Source organism: Haplochromis burtoni, unplaced genomic scaffold (assembly GCF_018398535.1).
Source record: "Haplochromis burtoni strain Fernald_Lab_line unplaced genomic scaffold, NCSU_Asbu1 Contig_333, whole genome shotgun sequence".
Lineage (NCBI taxonomy): Eukaryota > Metazoa > Chordata > Actinopteri > Cichliformes > Cichlidae > Haplochromis > Haplochromis burtoni.
In genome coordinates, this window is record NW_024582694.1 from 392,720 (window position 1) to 413,989 (window position 21,270).

General features: G+C 41.7%; 2 protein-coding genes across 4 annotated transcripts in view; one reads left to right on the top strand and one right to left on the bottom strand.

Moving 5' to 3' along the window:
• The window catches only part of arhgef7a (Rho guanine nucleotide exchange factor (GEF) 7a), a 37,659-nt gene extending 27,635 nt beyond the window's left edge, over positions 1-10,024 (bottom strand). The window contains exons 1-3 of one of the 3 annotated variants that reach the window (XM_042228571.1): positions 9,434-10,024; positions 9,079-9,324; positions 4,432-4,515 (exon numbers count right to left, since the gene is read on the bottom strand). In XM_042228571.1, the coding sequence (XP_042084505.1) occupies positions 4,432-4,515; positions 9,079-9,243 (249 nt within the window). In that variant the 5' untranslated portion in view covers positions 9,244-9,324; positions 9,434-10,024. The remainder of the gene's footprint in view (positions 1-4,431; positions 4,516-9,078; positions 9,325-9,433) is intronic. The other 2 variants (XM_014340035.2, XM_042228570.1) reach the window with 2 other exon arrangements.
• Positions 10,025-16,524: 6,500 nt separating this feature from the next.
• Positions 16,525-21,270, top strand: part of aff3 (AF4/FMR2 family, member 3) — an 18,490-nt gene continuing 13,744 nt past the window's right edge. Inside the window, exons 1-2 of the mRNA XM_014340034.2 lie at positions 16,525-16,979; positions 18,834-18,878. Coding sequence (XP_014195520.1) covers positions 16,908-16,979; positions 18,834-18,878 — 117 coding nt within the window. The 5' untranslated portion in view covers positions 16,525-16,907. The remainder of the gene's footprint in view (positions 16,980-18,833; positions 18,879-21,270) is intronic.

The following is a 21,270-nucleotide window of genomic DNA, read 5'->3' on the forward strand; positions in this document are numbered from 1 at the left end:
TTTGTGAAAACGCCTTAAGTGACAGAAACTGCAGACCTTGCATTTAATATACATACGCAGGGAACATAATGTTGTTTACAACATTTTCAATCAGAATTCCTCAGGCTAGTGTGAAGTCTACTGTGTGAGTGACGTTTACTAAAAAACTAGAGCATCTAACCGTTTTGGAAAATGACATGAACTGAATACGTCTTTGACCTCTTTTGTAATACATCCTTTATTCAATCTGGTAATTTCAAGGAAATACAGATGTAAATGAAACAGAATGAACGTGAGCAGAAGAATCTGAAGACTGATGTGATAAGTATCCCTTATTTGGCTCTTTTCATGGAATTTCGTGACAACAACAACAAAAAGCACTGTCTGTCCCACCACCACCCTGACACTGGCCTCTCTAGTATGAATGGCAGTGACTGTATCTCTGTTGATGACTTAGGCTATCTCTTCCTGTGCAGTGCCTCCAAGTGATTAGTTACTCTCGCTTCGGTAGCACAGAGGATGAGCGACTGTGAGATACAAGTCTCTTTCATCTTCCGCTCTGATTGTAGACATGTCCTCAGGGAAAATGTGGATGACTGTTTGAGTGAGTGGTGTGGAACATAGAGTATGTAGGTGTTTGTGTGCTTGTGATTAAAAGCTACAAGACTCGCTGCCACTTCTCTAACATCTTAAGATTCAGTTTTAGACCCTTAAGATTTCTTCTTCAGTTTAAACAACAGCTTTTGCTTCACGGTGAAACATGACGAGTTATGTATATTAAAGATTTTTGCACGGCGATCATTAACATGACTAACGTGACGAGCTCCGACTTGTCTGCTGAGCCTCAGCATCATAGCCAGGTAATGATCCCCGCAGGCTGAAACAATGGTCCAACACCCTTCTGTGACTCAGCACGCTACAGCAGTGATACACTTGCTCTCACACCGTCACAGCTGAGGAAATGAGCAGTTATCTGCACAGGATGATAGAACAACCTGGTCCATATATACTACGGGTAATATGAGACTGAAGGATGAGTCGAGTAGATTATACTGAAAACAAATCAACACCGAAACAAAACTCTGAAACAAAAGCGCTCATATTAGGCGGACAGCGTTAGAGATGCTGTAAACTTACAGGCAAGGCAGCTAAGCAGTTTCCTGTTTGGCAAAACAGCAACAAACAACTCTTCACTGGCCAAGTCAGTCAGCTGATCTCAATCCAGCTGATCATGTGTTTGAGTTCATGAAGACTGCACTCAGGACAAAAGGCCCCTGACAAAAAAGTCAAGCTTACAGACCAACAAGAGAGTTTTTAAAATCTTATTAGCTACTTTAGCCTTGCAGATTCATGGTGCTTACAGCAAATTGAAGGCTTTAAATAGCACGGTACATGCCTTTTTTTAAAGATCTCACTCGCTTTTAGTGCCTTAAAACTGTTAGATAATTTTTAACAATAAAACCGAAATCAACTTATCAGATCAGCGTAGCCTACAGACTGTATATAAAAGATGAGCAAAGCCACTGTAACTTCACCCATTTTGATGCCTTGACTGGAGAGTGTTACCCAATTGGTGTTTTGAAACCAGACATCACAAACGAGGAGTGGAGCTGTCTGAGTAAGACTGCATGATCAATTCTGACTCTAATGGGAACAACCTTTTACGAAATCATCATCATGTTTGTCCTAAGAAGTAAGATTAGCAATCGAACCCATGATGTCATCAGGAAAGTGTTTGCAGAGATCGCAGATCAATGGATCTAAGGGTTGTTTAACTGTAGAACTAACCAGAGTCACCCAGTCGGCCACTGCAGAGGATCCAGGTTTAAAGCCCTCGCGCTTTGTCTTCATGTTTCAGACCCAAACACTGTGTCCATCACTTATATTCAGTCTGTGGCCAACACTAGCAACCATAGACTGCTTGAGAGATACCTGGTGCTGAGTAACTATTATAAAATGGTAGCATTTACTCCTAATGCCACCAACAATACAAATACAATTAAGTTCAGTTCACTGATATTAATTGGTTTTGGCAAATCCTAGCAGACAGGTAGCAGCTGTAACACCCCTATTAATGCAAGCTTTTAAGACATCAGTTATAGGGACATAAAACGTTTTTTGTAGCTGGTCTTAAACATGTTTATTTCTGCTATAAATGGGTGTCTCAACATGGGAGTCTATAACTTTCTTTTTTCAACACCCTTCAGTGGTCATTTGAGGAATTTTTGCCACTTCACCGGTTTCATTTTTCAGCCCAGGAGGTTGCCACTTGGTGTAGACAGGTGGATTTGTTATTAGTCTCTGGGTTGGCATAGTGTTACTATTCCAGTGGGGCCAGAGGGGTAATGAGATCTGTACTAACTGTATTTCCTCCTCTATAGCATCATTAAAGGGCCGTATTGCCAAGGTTCTGCTTAGACCCTCAGACAGCTGACACAACACAGAAATCCACTGAAAATAAAGACCAGGCTAACAAGTCTGATTTTCAGCATTTGCTTTACAATTTCTTGCTTAAAAAGACAAAAACCTATTGATTTTCTTTAATGTGGCACAAGAACAAGACGAATTAAAATAAAAAACATTTGTCTCTTCAGCTTTCAACCACGTGACATTAAACAGAACAAAGCTGAAGCCGAAGCACACTGATATTCTGGAAACCTTAAATAAACCATGCTGGACTCCAGGAAAGCTGCATCTTGAGCTCATCTCTGTGGCAAGCACTCAAAAAGCTGGTACCAAGATTGCAGTTTGATGGCACAGATACATAAAACGCTAAATCCTAAACGCTTTGCCTTTTCCAGATTCTATTTGGGATATCATCACTTCTGTAGGAATATGGAACTTTAAGTTTTATCGGGGTAGCTAGATGGGATAAGTTTGCTCTTTCTGAGGGACCACAGGGGTTATGGGAACTCCGATGATTCCTCTTCCTGTGGTCAAAGGCATTAATGTTGATGGATAAGTAACAGCAGGCGTCCAAATATCAGACGTGGTCGCAAGCATCTAAGCAGAATTATTAAAAATCAGATCTAAACGACATCGTTCCTTGTGAGATATTTCAACCACACATGGGACCGCAGCAAATCTGGGATGTCCCCGCTCAGCCAAGTGTCCAGCTTAACTCTATTTAAAAGAGGTCAGCCAGAACTGCAAAAGCACAGTGCCTTTTTTTCCCCCCGTCTTTAACATGCAAGCGCCCACTGCTCTAATCTACCATCGGACCAGTTACCCGGGGTCCGAGCCAGCAGTGCTCTGGATAACATCCATCTTTGCCCTGCAGCTGGTGAGCAGTAGGACTCCCATGTCCCAAATTACTGTAATCCTGCTCTCTACAGTTCACTCAAAAACAATTTGCAAACAGCTGATCACACATGTGCACACGAGGATTGAACATCCTTTAAAAAAAAGAAAGAAAAAAGTGGTATTTGTGAGTGGTTCATCCTCAGGTAAAGTAACAGCCTGACACAAAAGAGGAGATAGGATGAGGACTATACCAGAAAGAAACACAGATCCTTGCTCAGCAGCACTGCTGCCAGGACCTGTCCCTGCAGTCAGCCAAAGCAAACACAGGTCTTTACCAATAAAGCCATGCATGCACTCAGCTTGCTTTACTTGCATTTCATTCGTCTGTTACTACAAAATTGGCATGTTTCACACACTCAAATTGACAGTGCTTTTTCCCCAGCTCCTCCTCTTGTTCTGTAGCTGGAAGACTCACCAGAGAGAAGCAATGCTGAGGAACACTGACTTGCATTGTCAGAGTGGGACGGTTCAATGACCCCTCTATGCCCCAGCTGATACTCAGCCATAAACAGCACTCTGTCCTTAATTTGCAGAAGAGTGGGGTTGGAAATTATACAAAATTATCCAGATATTTCTACACGGGCCCAGGAGTGAGCTGCTTAATCCGGGGACATGTTAAGACTTTACACCTTATTATTGTTATTATTACGCGTTAATAACTATGTTGGGACAAGACTGGCTTACATAACCATCCCCAGCCTCAGTGACTTGTTCTCAGAGACATGTTTATAGAGTGGCCAGTGTGAAATGGTGGTGAGGGTAAAGCCACGCATGAGCCCGAGGACAAAGCTATCTGGATTAATCAGACAGCGTAAACACAACACGTTCCTGAGACTGCGCGTGAGGAACGTGGATATTTCCACAGTATCAATCAGAGCCCACCGAAGTGGCTAAAATACTGCACATGCATCCACCTTACGGTAAACAAAAAAAACAAAGCTCTCAGCCGAGCGATGGGTGATTGTTCTCGCTTGCTAATTCACTCCTCCTCCCTCTCTGTCAGGGGCTCCGTCCCTCCACTCCATGGACGCATTGTCCATTGTCTCCTCCTGAACATGCAAACTCTACGTTTCATACAGCTTCTCTACGTGGTTAAGTGATTGCAATCCCCTCTACACACACCTAAAATAAATCCGAGAGGGTACTCACCTCGACGCGGAAAGCCGTGCAGCCCTTCAGAAACTCTTTTATGTTGCTCAGGCACTCGCCGTCGTTCTTCGGTTCTTGGTAAACCTGAAAAAACGGAAACGCTGGTCAGGAGTTAAACTTCCAGTTCACGCTCGCCTCTCTCACTGCGGTTGCGTGCGGCTTTCATTGCCTTAAAAATCTATCTTCTTCTCCTTCTTCTTCTACGACGCGCATTCTACTGTCTCCCGTGTGTGAGCACTGACCGGGCCTGACACTCCGGGAGGCTGAGCACAACCCCCCCCTCTCAGCGGGGAAGTGGAAGAGAGTGCAGCGTTGGGTCGAGGGAAATGACGTAGACAAATAGGGATGCCCCCCTTCCCCGTCTTCCCCACCCCACCAACTTCTGATGTTGCTTTAGCATGTGAGTGCACTGATTTTTATTCCTGTCCCATTTAAATTCGTAAAGAAGAAGAATAAAATAAGGCAAAAATAGTGGGCGGTGTCGGTAAGCAAAAATATGATTTTATCCAAAGGACTGCAAAATTATGTTGAATCAGTAAAATATTCAAAACATGATCATCTTCATGATGATAAAGTTCAATCTACTAACAAAAAAATACATAGAAATAATAAAATAAATTCTATTTTAGCCTACTGATTAGTACATTTTATAGATGAAATCAAGCTTAGCAGTCGTTCTTGGTCAAACATATCTGCAGCATTCCTGTACTGCCGTTTCTTTTTATTTGACTTGCAGAGAAATATGAATGAACTTAGCACAAAAATTAAGGACATTTGCTTGTTTATTTTGCTTAAATGTTGCCATAATTGTGGGGAAAATGTATTTGCGGTTTGAGCAGCAGAGTTGAGTGTGTTGTTGCCCTCGCCAGATCCCCTTTGCCAGTGCCAAACAGCTTATTCTGCTATTGGATCTTGTTTGGTGTTGTTTATTGGTCTGGATGATTGAAGTCTAATAAAAACAACACGTGTTGGCAGTTTAACAATTTATTCATTTAACAAACAGGAGCTCCAGTAGCATGTGGAAGAACTGCTGTGGAATGGCGTCCCAGCCTTCGACCAGCATTTGTCACAAGTCAGCCAGTGTGGTTGTGTTGGTCACTCTGGCAGGAGCAGCACATCCAGGCTGATCCCACAGGGGCTATTCCATCCTCTCCACTCGCAAATTCTTGAAGTAGTGTCTGCTATACATCACTCTGTGGGAGTGAGCAATGTCATCTTGGAGGATAGAGTTTGGCCTCAGACTGTGGGGATGTGGGATTGCTACTGGTTGCAGAATCTCATCTCAAGCTCTCTCCAGTGACCTGGAGGCAATTTCAAAGGAAACCTTGTTTTTCCAGTGAGGGAGATGCCCGCCTTCACAATCACACTGCATACACCAAAAGCTGTTACCCTATTGGTGCATCAATCAGCATAGCGTTCTCCATATCTTCTCCACATTTTGAGCCAATAATCCAAATGCTGAAAGCAGAATATGAACACATCGCTGAACATAACGTTCTTCCGCATCCAGGTTCCAGTGCACATGTTGCAAACAAAAGCGCAAATGAGCCTGACAGTGAAAGGCAGGCCTCCCGGCAGCTCTATGAGACCAGAAATTGTCTAGATAGCGAGTCGTCGGCCATATTGTCCTGCAAACCAACATCAAACACTTCTCATTAGTTTTGTAATATGCTTCTTCACAGGACGCTTGTTTATGTTGGAAACTGTAATTTTCTGAGGTGACTTTTTTTTTTTCAAATCAGCTCTTTTGTGGGGGCAGTTAATGCTTGATGGTTGGTACTAGTATAAAGCCCTGATATGTGCTGTAAAAACACAGTAGACTAAGGAGGGAAATCCCTCTGTGAAACATACTGTAATAGGCTGCAGCTGTATCTAGCGTGTATCTAGTGGCACATCTGGCCACTTTATTAAGTCCACTGGTTGTTTTGCAAATATTTAATTAGCCAATCACATGGCAGCAATTTAGTGCCTTAAGGGTGTAAACATAGTCAGGAGGACCTGCCAAAGTTTAATCTGTATATGAGAATGGGAAAGAAAGATGATCTAAGCAACTTTAAATGGGGAACACTAGCTGGTGCCAGAGGAGCTGGTCTATTCGGAGTATTTCATAAACTGTTGATCTACTGGGATTTTCCCACACAACCATCTCTAACGTTTACAGAGAAAGGACAGAAAAACAGAGAAAATATCCAGTGAGTGGCAGTTCTCTAGGAGAAAATATCATATTGGTGCCAGAGGTCAGAGGAGAATGCACAGACTGCTTCAAACTGTTGGGAAGACAACAGTAACACAAATAACTGCTTGTTACAACCAAGGTATGCAGAACAGCATCTCTGAATGCACCAGACAGTGTACCTTCAGGTAAATGGGCTACAGGAGCAGAAAACCACTTCAGGTGCCAGTTCACATGAGCTCACTAAATATAGAACGTTTGGTCTGATGAGGCTCGGCGTTTGTTGTGACGTTCAGATGGTAGGGTCACAACATATGCACGGATCTGTTGCAAATATGTCTCGAGTTCATGTCAATATGGACAAAAATCTCTGAGGAATGTTTCCAGCACCTTGATGAATCTGTACCAAGAAGAATTAAGCCAGTTCTGAAGGTGAACGGGAGGCCAATATGACTCTAGCAAGGGGTTCCTATAAACGGCCTGTGAGTGTAGTAACTTTTCTCTCTTGGCCACGCTTCAAGATTTATTAGCACCAAATGGAAATTTCACTTGTGATGGCAGAGCAATGCAGACACACCTGGTCACAAGCATAAAATAAGGAAACAGGTGTATCAATGGGGAGTCACTGCATGAATTTAAATTAAGTTTAAATCCACTATGGTGCCCCCCATGCCTTTGTTCTGTGCAGCTAGTGTGACTTGAACTGTTAATGAGCAAAATGTATCTTGTTTTTCTCTTGGGCCTCGTAAAATGTTAGCACGGGCTGCAACACATGGAAAGGGCTATCTCCTGTTCACATCTTCGGCTTTTTAGGTAGCATCACTAGCAGCTATCACGACTGACATATGGTCCAGCTGTGCCACACATCTTCCGATTTTGGCATGGCCATACTGTACAGTGCAGCCCAGAATGATAGTGATTGGTCAGCCTGAATTTGTGGTCACAGAGAGACACCCTACTTATTAAAAAAATGGAAACATGTCAAGACAGATAGACAGATAGGTAGATAGATAAAGTATCTTCATTTCATAGTTTTAGTTGTTTTTCAAATAAAAATTGTTCCTTGGATAGTGTATATTAATCATAATAATTTAGCAGACACACTGTATTAAAAATTCCTTCATCACACTTGGCTAATATGTCATTATTTGGTTGGTGCATGTTTTGGTTAAAAAAAAACGTAATAACAATAATGATAATAATAATAATAATATTTCTATTCATTTACAGTTTCGGCTCATTGGATCTGAAAGCAGTTAAGAATTAGCCCGAGAGAGAGAAAATACATATTTTATATCTGGTTTTGTTTTTTGTTTTCCTTCTATTAATATGAATAAAGCTCATTACTCTATGTGGTGCTCGCACATTATTCATATGCTGGCATACCTGTGGCCACATAAGTGATTACTTTATCACTGCAAGCCTTTACACACACACAAAAAAAAAACTTAAATGAAAATAAAGAACATTATTATTGTGACAGAAGTAGATTTAACATTATTGAGACATTATTTGCCCACACAGGATTCCACCCATCACCATATAAGGATAGGTAGCCTATAAATAAAAAAAAAGAAAAGAAAAGGGGGAGGCTGTCTTTTAGCCACCCTCAGATGTTCTCCTGCATGCTTGATGATCAAACATAACCTCCACCCCAGAGTGATATTTGTCATTTTAAGGGAGGAAAATGGAAAAACCCGTTTGGGCATTGGCAGGCAAATTTGTTGTTGTGAGGGTGCAGGTATAGCCTCCGGCAGCACATCCTCTTTTGAGGAAAACAAATGGCCTCCTTCAGGTTGTTGCTGAAACCAGCAGACGCTGCTGGTAAGCTGACAGACACAAACACTGCGCTGTTTCTTTAAAAAGGGAGAGGGTCTATCGCTGTCTATGCGCCTTTGCAGTCAATGGCGGCCCACTCTTATAGCAATGGTCTGTGTACAGAAAGCCCCTCATCCCCGGCGGATCAATCGGCGTGCACTATCAAAATACACTGACATACAAGCCGCATCCGCCGGGATTAAAGAGAAAATAAAACGGGTTCTTTCAACGATAGCAAAGATCTGCTGAGTGGTTAGAGCTGCATTAAAAGCATATGTCGAGGCCTTTATTTGAAAGCCTCTAAAGCATCTAACAGCTCCCAAAGAATGACCAGTCTTCATTTTGCTGTAGTGTTACGTTATTGAGAGCAGATTATTATTGGGTGGTACAGACATCGACCTGTATTTTCCCCCTCCCTTTTTCTCCTCTTTTTACACGCTGACATACGCGCAACCATAGTACTTCCATCGCAGACAATAACACGGGCTGCCGTGACCTACAAAAGAAATTTCCTCATGGATCAGTGGGCAGAAAGAGAGGCCAGACAACAAACCGCGTCGGTTTCCCTGTGCTGGGCAACGCGGAGACACGCCGACGCGGGCGGGAGGTTGGGGATGCGGAGGAGAGCGGGGAGTGAGTGTCGGCTATTTCCCTACCTTCTCCGTGGACCCCGGGCTGAGCCGCTCCAGGAGTCTACACAAGACCACCCCATCCTTCAGGGAGGTCTGCAGAAATGCCTCGGGATCTGAGATGGTCTTCTTTGGCGATTCCAGCACCCCGAGCGTAATCAACCATGTAACCGTCTGTTCCGCCGAATTCATGTCCAGTCACAGCAGATCCGATTCAACAAAGCGGCTGTGTTTTGGTATCTCAGCAGCTCAGCGCCCTGGTTACGCTGTCATCTGTGCGTTAGAACAGGAACAGCATTAATCCAACCATATGATGCATGATATGATAGAGAGTGTGTGTGTAGGGTGTGCTGTGGGAAGAAAGGGGGGGGAAAAACTGTACCTCGGGTGGATGCGGATGACGGCTGGCTTGTGGAAATTCAGCAAGTCTGTTTCCCCCCCTCTAACCTGGAAAGCTGTCAAGTGCGGTTCGCTGTGATGCGTCGAGGCAGTGGACTGCATACGTGCGCATCGCAGCCGCCAGCCGCTCGTCTATTGGATGACATCACAGGAGAGGGACAAGCCTGTCCAACCAGTTGTTGGGGCACTTTTATCGTGTCATGAATAGGCTTTTACTGCGTGGCTTTGCATATCCTGCCCTTTCATCCGTTTTTATTATAACCACGCCACAGGCTATCCGTTGTTATCTGCTGTAAGCTATGTGTTTTTTGGAGGGGTTTTTTTTTTGGACAGGCCTCAGTTGGAAAAAAAAAAAGGGAAGCAGCTGAGCAGACAAATCGGCTTACTGATGTCCTTTAAAAGACAAGCTCTGAAGAAAGGTATCATAAAATATATTTTCACCGAAGCACCTTCATAACACCGATCTATGTATCCATAAAGACATGCTGCCAAGCTGCTGTATGGACTATTATGGTGTAGCCCTAAATTATGGGGTCAGGATAATATATATTGGAGGTAACATAAAAAAACAACCAAATAAATTAATAAATAAAAAGTCGTTCTACATAAAAAATGTTTTTTTTTACATAACTTTTATATTCACTGTAAAATGCTAGCTTCACCTTTTAAGGCACCAGGATAAAACAAAAACGAAACACGGATGACTTTAAAATAACAATTTCAGATTAGTCTTTATTGCAATCTTTAAGTGAAACGTGTCTTATAAATACAGGATCATAAAGCTCATTATCCTTAATGTAGAGCACCAATAAACACCAAAACACACTATTACACAGACGTATCAGGTCAAGATGTTGCACAACAGCCCAACCTTCACCCAGCTCTTTCCAAATACGCGCGCGCGCGCGCGCACACACACACACACGCATCAATCTTCTACTTTTAAATAGTGTTACCGGTAAAGAAAAAATAGCCCTGTTCCGTTTACAGTTTGGTTCAGTGTAAACAGCACACTGTGAATTTTACCCTGAGGGCATCAGCTCAAACTCTTTGTATTTACAGAACGTGGTTTGGGTTACAGGTGTTATTAAGGCTCTGCCTCCTCACCAGCTCCTCACATAGTCCTAAAATATCTCCCAAAGAGAGGTTGGTGGGGACATTCCAGTTATTTTTCCTGCACTTTTGAAGCTTTGAGAAGAGTTTAATGGAAGAGCTACCGAAAAGAGTTTGTCATCTGCCTCAACAGGTGATAGATTCAGTAGATGCCCTCAGGCAGCTATTCATTCTAAGCCTTTAGAGAAACGCACACACTGAGTGATTTGTCAACAAATGTAATCCACCAGATGATCCCGTTTTTATTGAGAATCTAAATAAACGCTGACTTATGTGTCTCATTTTAAAGACTTGCCTAAACCGTTCACACATTCAAAACATATAATTAGACTCATTAGATGAAGGAAAACCACCTGATATTAAAAAACATTGAAACTACAAAGAACTCAGACCGAAACATTATCATGCAACCATGTTAATATTAGGTTAGCCATTAAACTGGCCGTGAGGGGGGTTGAAGAAAATGAGCCAAATATGGCATCAAACTGACCAGGAAGAACATTGAAATGTGATTAAATAGTGTGTAAATAAAGTGCTATTGAACAAGAGAATATTATTTAGCTCTCTCACTTCTTTTGTCCTGCAAAGGCAACAGGGAAAACGTTTAGGGGAGCTCTCATATTTCCACTGCACCCTGCACTGTAGCAGAGGAGTGCATAAGTTTCCACTTTGGCCACGAGGCGGCGCCCTCTATTCACTGATCTGTTCTAATCTTCTCAGCGTCGCATGAATGCCTTCTGGCTCAAGTTATGAGACACCTCTTGGTGGCTTATATGCTGCATGCTACACTAACACGGCGTGAACAAGGTAAGCAAGCAGCCAATTAATAATAACCCACAAAAATATGAATACAACTCCTGCTTTGTCTTCAGTGTATAAATTTGAGGCAGCATGGGTACAAATGCTTCTTAATTAGACTTTTTTTAAAATACATTTTTTAAAAAATAGATTTTTTTTTAAATTGCGCAACATCTGGAAAAAAAAGTTATTTACATCAAAACTTTATTAATAACTGTCAACACTTCTAAGTAAGCGTGGGCCAAAATATTGATATGGCAATATAGCCTATCGCTTCCATCTGCAATGCATTACTGATACATGGGTATCCATTATTTTTTAATAATACATGTAGGCAGTCTAAATGGACTCCCTCGCCAGTCTGACTGATCAGAGCGCAGACTTTATGACTCCTGGCGGTGGCATTTGTCAAGTTTATGAAGTGAGGGATGTTAACAGTGAGGACCAAAGAAAAAAAACAGTTGAAACTGTGGGACACAGAGTAACTCTTTACTTACTCTGACAAGTTAAAGTAAGGAGTTGTGTATTTATTCACTGATGCATTACAGTGAATAAATACATAATTCCTTCTTTTTTGCCTATTTGGGGTGTTTTGGGGTTCTTTTATAGCTGTACAGATATTGTGATGCATGACAGTGTTAAAATGTATCAACTATCTTTTAATGACTGTATCATTATATCATCATTACCATAAGCAATGTGTCATGATCGTTTTCTATATATTCTGTGATTCCTGCCACAGTTTCTAACAGTCGGAGGGATGTTTCAGAGTCTTTACTCCAGTGAAGTTTTTATTGTTATAAAGCAGCAGTAGATCATTTATTAACTACAAAGGAGGGGAAAAGGGAGGCTGGACTGTTAAATCAATTAGATATTGTATTTTAGTTAGTTCAAATTGTGAAATATGAGCACTGTACAAAAATGCACTAACAGTGTAGCTCACCCCGCTTCTGTTCTCCTCACACTTTCTCCATCTCCCTTATTTTGCAGAAAAGGAGTGTGTGTGGGTGAACATGTGTACATGCATGCCTGCATGTGCGCACACACATGTGTTGTCAGGAAGGGTGACTCTTGAGGCAAGCTGTGTTCTAAACAGGCAGCCGTTGAGGGATACCGCTGTACCTTTGAGGTCCTGTCACCATGGGCCTGTAACCAAGGGTGCCACTGTGTGGCTGTGGAGACTAGCTCCAGGCATTTCATATCCCTCCATTCCCAGTTCATCTGTACAGTTTCCACTCTGTTCCACAGGCAGATGCTGTACTTTCATTCTCTTTGCCTTTGTGTGCATGCAGAAGGAACCAGGAATAGTTTATGTAATATTAGAATAAACCAGCCAGATACTCAGAGAGGTACTCCCACAGACTTCTCAGATGGAGTTAAATAGCTCATTGCTAAAACCACTGGGTTCATTTGGACTCACTTTACACAGAATTTTGCTCACATTATTTGAAAAATGGAAATTATTACAAATAAACTTGGAAAGAACTGTTTGTTTATTTATTTGTTTGCTTATTTATTAGATATTTATTTATAGATAGGAACATTTACTCCCACTAATTACACTCAGCTGTTGTGTTATTATTAGCATCTTAGCAATTCACTCACTTTTTTGGCTACTGAGGAGATATTTCATTGGTTTATCCATACACTTTTCTAGCAGCTTGAAATGCAGTTTTCATTTTGATGATGACTTATTCATTTTATGTATTTATGCATTGCTTTGGATTTGTGCCTCACAGCCTATCCATCACTTTAAAGGAACTCCAGTGTTCAAACCTTCTCAGGTCAGCTAAACTATTCTTTCTATGTACATGTTTCAAGGCTACTGGAAAAGTAGCCTGGAAGCATATTAGTTATCGTATTTGCTACATTTAACTTTTTTTTGTAACTTATCACTTAAATATGCATTTTTACAAAGTATTTATTTATTTTTCTTGTTTGTTTGTTTGGGGAGGGGGGTTTGGGGGGGATCATACTCATGATGTAGAAGTCTCAAAAACGTCTTAAAAGCTCATCCATTACACATGATAGTAAGGAAGTACAGAGTTCATTATAAGTATATCAGTGCACAAGAAATGAACGGAGCATACCATGTAAATAAAAATGAGTATGCTCACACAAACACATGCCACCTGTACTACTATACTATCTGAAATCAAAGAAACCATACAGAGAGCAAGTCCCATTGAACGAGCTAAAGTCAAAGGCCCACAATCAGTCTGTAAAGTCAAGTCCATCTCATGTCAAATCTAAACAAAAGAACAGCACACATGAACTCACAAACAAGCGCAGTCTTCTCATGTGCACGAAGTTTTTGATGTCTTCAGCATTTGGCAGATCAAATGAGTTTCTTCATGTGGGCTCATAAACAAGCAAAACTGAAGCCTGTGACAGAGTCGCAGAGTTATCTGTGACTGCTCCCGTGTTCGGTCTTTGACAGCTGCCATAAACAAAACCAGGAACACTGTGTTCTCTGAAGTGTGTGCAGCCCAAACCAAACTCCACATTTAATCAGTTAAAATGTTCCCCCTGTCCCTCTTTATAAAGAATATGCTGCTGTTACAGGGAAATAGCTGGTTTGAATGATCATGGTGTCACCTGTGCTTCTTTAAATCAATGAAGTCAGAACTCTAACGTATCAGCCTTTTTGTGTCCATATCTCATTCTTCTTCCGGCATCCCCCGAAAGCCATCTGAGCTAGAGAGACAGCTCATATTTTATTGTGACAAGGCAAAGTCCATCCAAGAGCCAGAGTTACTTCACAGGCCAGAATGCATTAAGCAGAATAATGGATGGGCTAGACAAACACACAGTGCCAAAATGTCAGAAAGAGAGATGATCAGACATACAGTACATTTTCTGTGGAGGGGTTGAAGCCTACAGCAGGACATGACAAATTCAATTTTCCTCACAACATGCTTTCAGCCAAAGATTTTTTTTCCATGTGAGGTAAAGCTTTGCATGTAGAACTGCCTGCTGCAAAACTAATAATCATGTTTACCTGATCTTATAGCAAGAGTAAAATCAAAACAAGACACAGGAGCGTAAATCAGGTGCAACATGAATGTCCCTTTATGGCCATAAGAGGCGTGTGAAACAATGTACACAATGTGCTTGATTTGGCTCCCTTTTTGCCAAACTTTACTACTAACATATAAAAGTGCAACCCGTTCTCACTCCCAAAGCGTAACATTTTACGCTAGGTGACAAATCGTCACCATATTACGTTTTCGGCTACCCACCACGTTCCTAAATGACGACCTCGGAAAAAAGAGGACATATGAGAACCGTCTGGACTGACTCTACACATGTTTGCTCTTTTTCTTCAAATCCCTTAGAAACACGCTATTTAACATCATTAAAGTCCTGGTTGAGATTTTTTTTTAACAAATGTGATATTTTGAAATTGTTGGAATTTCTTCCAGATGAGTGATATTATCCCCTTGCCACCCCTTGTTAAGGTCAGGAATAAGGTTATGGTCAGGGCTAGGGATAAGGTTAGGTTTAGGGCTGGAATACAGGGCTGGAACGTCTATTACCGCGGGAGCGTCATTGCACTGGATTCCAGCCATAACCCCCCGCGTACCATAAGAACGCCGAAGGTCTCCTTTTGCGTTCCTCAGGAACGCCGCAGGACGTGACAAAACGTCGACATGTTACGCCTCGGGAGTGAGAACGCTCTGAAAAGTAATGCATGTTTACTTTGTCGAACATGCTTGCATAGACAACTATATGTGTGCTGATTTTCTATGAGCTATAATATGTGTGAATCTATGAGACTGTTTAAAGCTGATAGGAAAGTAACGGATAACTTAAATAACCAATCATTGCAATCTGTGAATGCAGAAGAACACATAAAATATTGCACCCTGAAGCAGATGGGCTACAGGAGCAGAAGACCACACCAGGTGCTAGCTCTGTCAGCTAAATGCAGGACAGTGAAGCTGAGTCACTGATTATTGTTGCTGAATATGTCCATCCCCTTATGATCACAGTGTGCCTGTCTTCTGATGGCTGCTTCCAACAGGATGGAGTGTTGCAAAGCTTAAATCAACTGTCTTCAAATCTTGTCTCGCTACCCTGATCCCCAACCGGTCTCTGCAGATGTCTGCCCTTCCCTGAGCCTGATTCAGCTTCTTCCTGTTAAAAGGGCGTTCTTCCTTCCCACTGTCACCAAGTGCTTGCTCAAAGGGGGTTGTTTCATTCTTGTGGTTTTCTCTCTATTACTCTAAGGTTTTCACCTTAAAATATAAAGTGCCTTGAGGCAACTGTTGTTGTAATTTGGTGCTATATAAATCAAATTGATTTAAACTCATTACAACCAAGGTATGCATAGGAGCATCTCTGAAACACATTGAAACACACAACACATTGAACTTTGAAGCATTTACACTACAGCAGCAGAAGACCACACCAGGTGCCACTCCTGTCAGCTGAGAACAGAAAACTGAGGCTACGGTTCTCACAGGATCACCAGAAATTGGATAATCAAAGACTGGAACAACATTACTCGATCTTATGAGTCCTGGTTTCTGATGCAACACACCAATGGTGTGGCACATTTATTTTATTTTATTTTTTTCAAATCAATGTTTCAAAGATATTGAGATATAATGTTGGGGAGGTAATGTATTTTTTGACAGACTTCAGGCACCTTAGCGCCATAACCTACCTGTGTATTGTTGCTGATAATGTCCATCCCTTTATGACCACAACACACCTATCTTCCAATAACTACTTCCAGCAGAATAAAGCACAGTCTCACAAAGCTCAGATCATCTTGAACCTGGATTCTTGAACATGACAATGAGTTCTCAAATGTCATCAAATTTCAGTCCAGTAGAGCACCCGGGGGATGTAGTAGAGCAGTAGATTCACATTATGATGACTGTGTGATGCTAATCTGTCAATATGGACAAAAATCTCAACAAGGTTCTGTTTTGAGAGCCTTACTGAATCTATGCCATGAAGAATTAAGGCATTTCTGACCGTAAAAGAGGGTCCAACCTGATACTAGCATGGTGTGCCTGATAAAGCGTGTATGCAGAAACCAAGTTCGTACTCTTTAGCTGTTATCAACTTCCCGTATCATGTCATGCTATTATTTTGTGCTCGCTGCAATGCCCCAAGTAACTGAAATGATAAATAAGGCTACTCATACCTTCACCCTAGACTGGATGTCCCAAAACGTTTTCTAATTCTACATCATCGAGTGTGTCGTCAGTGGTGCACTCGACAGCTGACGGCTATGATCTCCCGTTTACGCACTTCAAACTTTTCGCACATCCACAGGTCCACTGAGTCGTGATCTCTCTGGTGTGAGCTACGCGTGTCATCCGTGACGTCGCCGGACCGCCTACCTCGCCCTCGGTCTGCCTCTCCGGTGAGACTCCGCTGCCGCTACTGCTGCTGTACGGTGGACCTACGAGCCGGGACCGATGCCAGCGTGATGATGGTGGTGATGGTAGTGAGGGAAGGATCGGATCTGCTAACACCAGTCCTCACTGGTATGGACGCCGGAGGAGAGCACTGACTATCCAGGAACCATGCCTACTGTCCTCGCTGGCAAAGGGAAACTTTCCATTGTCTGCTTTCTGCTCCGATGCGCATATTCTCAGGTGAGAGGGCAAAGAGCAGGGACTAGGTCCTACTTAGAAAACAGGAGTAGACAGCTTTATGTCACTGTGCTTATTTTATAAATGTCATGGATGTAAATGCTGCGCTTCGTCCTCGCGTTTAAAATGTCACAGATTTGTTCCTGAAGTAGTTCGAAAATATTATGTGAATAATAACAGGTTCATCTACATCAACTGTGTAGTTAATATTTATCACTGTGTGCAGAATCGTGCTTTTTGTACTCCTTTAAAATATATATATATATATAGCATCTGTAAAATTTCCGTTTAAAGCTCAGATAGAAAAAGGCTAAAAATACCTTGAAATTGAGCATAGCTTCAGTAATTGAAGATACTTTAAGAATGTAACAGGTGGTTTGCAGCCTTGTAGGCTTGCATGCTGTTTGCTGCAGGTATTGTGACGGGTTGTGGTTTGTTTGGTCCAGAGGGGGTTTACTCATCTGGGTATTGCACCAGAGCTGGAGCCTGTGATGTTAGTAGGCATGAACTTGTTAAACACATTGCACACGTAAAGTAGCACTGTGTGACTGTAAGTGTTAGCTGATGAAGCAGGGCAGACTTTTTCCTGTGCACCGCCACAGGTACTAAAATACTATCCTTCTGTGTTTGTTTTTCATTTAGACCTAAGGCCTCATAACTGTCTTGTGGGTGTAGCAATGAGACAGCTCTTCACACACACACTATTTTCCTTCTGCAGGCTTACACTTCAGCCACTCAGACACCATAGTGAGTCATGCATGCGAGCAGAGACACACACACACACACATGAATGCTTTTGCTGCTCTACACACATGCACTGAAATGAATTATAAAGTGCAAAGGAAAAGTTAAATGTGTAATTGTCTAAAAGCAAATTGTGAAACAGAGTCAGATCATTGTTCTGCAGGTCGGGGTTGATTCGAAACATCTGAACTCAGTATTTCTGCTGATACTTGGTGCAGCACTGTCATCTGTGGCAGACACGAAAAAACAAACGAACGAAGAAAACCAAAACTCACAGTCAAGACGAAACCCACTCCCACGACACACACGGTTACACAGATGGGGAAGTGAAAGTAGCGTGAAGCACTTATTCTTCGTCTTAATGCTTGAGCTGCGTGGTTCTGGGTTTTTCATACAAGTGAGTGTGAATTTAAATTGTGAGCTCAAGTGTTTAAAAGGATAAATGTATGTGTGTGAGAGTTAGAGACGGTGGGGTTGCCTAATGTGGATGGAAACAGAAAGTTGCTTGCAAAAGAATCAGCATCCGGCTGATTATCTGCAGCTGTGATTTCTAAGATATGAGTCATCAAGAAGCTTCAGAGTCATCCCAACTCTCACAGTTACTGTGCATGTGAGAGACTCTCAGGTTTACAGTAAAGTGCTACGCTAAGGTATGAATGCAGCTGCAGCAAAAAGGCGGGAAGCAGAATGCAGAAGGTGATTTTTTTTCTTTTTTCCTTTTTTTTAAGCCTGTTTGCATCCTCGTGATGGAGGCTGAAACGTAAAACCCGTGATCAACGCCCGGAGCGAGAAATGAACTAGCCCGTGTATTTACTGTGTGTGCGCTGACTGCATGTGCATCGCCATGTTTGCTAATCAGCGCGCCTAAGTGTGCAGTATTTGAAATTTAAATGAATACACCCACGCCTCACTTAACTGAAACTAAGATGCTCAAATATGATTCGTGTGCACAGTCAACAATAGCTTTTTATTCATTGTCTAATTGGTAACTAAACCTGCATCTTCTGCTTTGAAGTGTTTAAAAAAATTCCCTCTGTCAGGGAATATCTGTCAGTCCTAACCCTTAGTCACGTTCTCCTCAATTACCAAACGTCTGTCCTTCTTTTTCCTCAGGAAAGAGGAAGCCAACACAACAGCTGTGCCAAAGATATATTTGAGGTAAGAAATAGCTCAAGTTTGATTTCAGTTGGTTTGTTTTTAAAGCATTAGCACTTATTACAACTGCCTTATTAAATTTGCCACTTCATATTTGAGATGTGTCTTGCACTTCTTACAGCTCTTTCATTTGATTGCATGTTTTTGCAGAGTCATTTCAGTCTGTCTTTAGACTCAGAAGGCTGATTACAATTTCATTAATGCTTAAGAGGAGAAAATGCCAGCAGCAGCTCATTTGTGGGCTGCAGCCTGTGCATATATGCATTATCAGTTCATCTGCATTTGCTGAACACTTCTGTCATAAATGTCAGGAAACAGTGGAAGATATCCAGCTTTTTTCCACAATCTACACTAACATTTAGATGTCATTTTGTCTTTGACTTTGGGATCTCAGGATACAGTAGCATTGATGATTATTATTGATATATTTTAATAGAACACATGTGATAACATGGTTAATAATCCAGTATCAGATGCTATCTGGCTGACACTAGTGTGTAGTAGATTGTGGTTATTATTGCACCTCGAGGTTGATACCAGAAGTTTGTGCTTGTGTATCAGTTCATCTGGTTGCCTTATCACCACCCAGTAGCTGTAACTCTTCTCTTGTGCACCTTTTTTCTACAGTTACAATTGTTTTCCACACCTCTCACCTTTAACAATTAGGAAGTTATATGATAAATTAAACAGAAACTCCTCGTAGTGCAAAAACAAGAAGCATTTCAATTACAAAAACATACACAGATTTTTCTTTTATTTAAAGTTACTAAATGTTTACTGTTGACTGATACCAGCTAATCATTCTGACCATAATTAACCAGATCTGAGTGTGTGCCGAGCAGCCCACTGGTCTAAGTTGCTACCCTGTGGACGGTCACTAGTGTAGACTGAAGAGCAGGGCAAAGAAGAAGAATAGAGTTACAGAGGACCTGTTGGGGAAAGGTGGGAGGAAGATAGCAACACATAATACTCCACCTGGGAGATACTGTTGTTTTTAATGGAGAAAAGGGAGTGAGGGCTGGTGCTGTGTCCTTGGTGACTAAAGGAGAAGAGATAATGAAGTGAAAGGATGAGCAGAGAGAGGAAATACACACCCTCCAAGGCTTAATGCTGAGGGTGGGAAGAGGGAGGAGGAGAAGAGGAAAAAAAGTCATTTAATGTACATATATATATATATATATGTGTGTGTGTGTGTGTGTGTGTATACATTATTATTTTTTGTCTTCTCTCTATCTTTTGTTTTTTCTTCTTTGGAAAGAGCCAGACTAGACTGTTTACCCCGAATTCCTGATTTTATGCCAAGCTAAGCTAACTGGATGTGGGTTTTATTAAACGCACAGATAATAAGAGTGCTGATAATTTACTTACCTGAACTCTTAAACAGAGTAAGTGCAGCAAATTAACCAAAATGTTAGCTGAATCCTTTAAGATCAGCTCCACCAACTCTCTGCCGCACACACACAAAAACACACTCACGCAGATCTTCTGACATCAGATCTGATAAAGCATGACCTTTTCCAGAGCATGCTCACCGCTTCAGCAGCCAAGAAACCCTCTGCTTTTGTTCTTTACCCAACGATTGCTGCATGCACGTATATATTACAGCCAGAGCTGCCATGCTTCCACATTGGGACACATCTGAGGAATCACATGAGCTAAAATGGGGGATGAATGGTACAAAATCAAGACGTTTTGTTAGCATCTATGAGCTCTGGTTAGTCTGACTGCGGGCAATCTAATCAGAAGAGATTATGATCAGAGCTGGAGCAAAGGCGGTGTTCTGTGGATGCACTGCCTCCTGCGTGTGCCTGGTTTCCTCTCAAGTGCTGTGCAGAGAGAACAAATAAGAAATGGCGCACATTCTCGTAATAGTCCAGGTGTATAATAGTGTGTATTTACCACAGACTTTCACATGTCACCTCAGGGCGAGCTGCAACACACACACACCCGCAAACGCACACACACCATCACAGTCTAATCTTTAAGTAGTAACACAGTTAATCATTTGAAATATACTATAATGTGTCATGCATCTAATGTCTGCATGGAAGCTATTATTAGAACAAACAACATAATGCACAGGTACTCATCAGACTGACAGGCCTGACATCTGTTATACTAACCAAGAAATATACAGATTTTATGAGACTGTGACATCCCCATTAAAACTGCTTCAACTGTGGTCGACCAAGATTTATTTTTTAAAATGTAATGCATGTAATCTTAAAGTCTGAGAAGTTTAGAAAATGTCCATCACAAGTTCCTCGAATATGAAGTTGTGTCTAAAACTAGTACAACTGTCTCAGTGTACAGGAAATCAAAAGCGAATGCTGATCTCTCTTTCTGTATAAATGAGTTATCAGGTGAACAGTTAGTAACCTGAATAGCACAACCC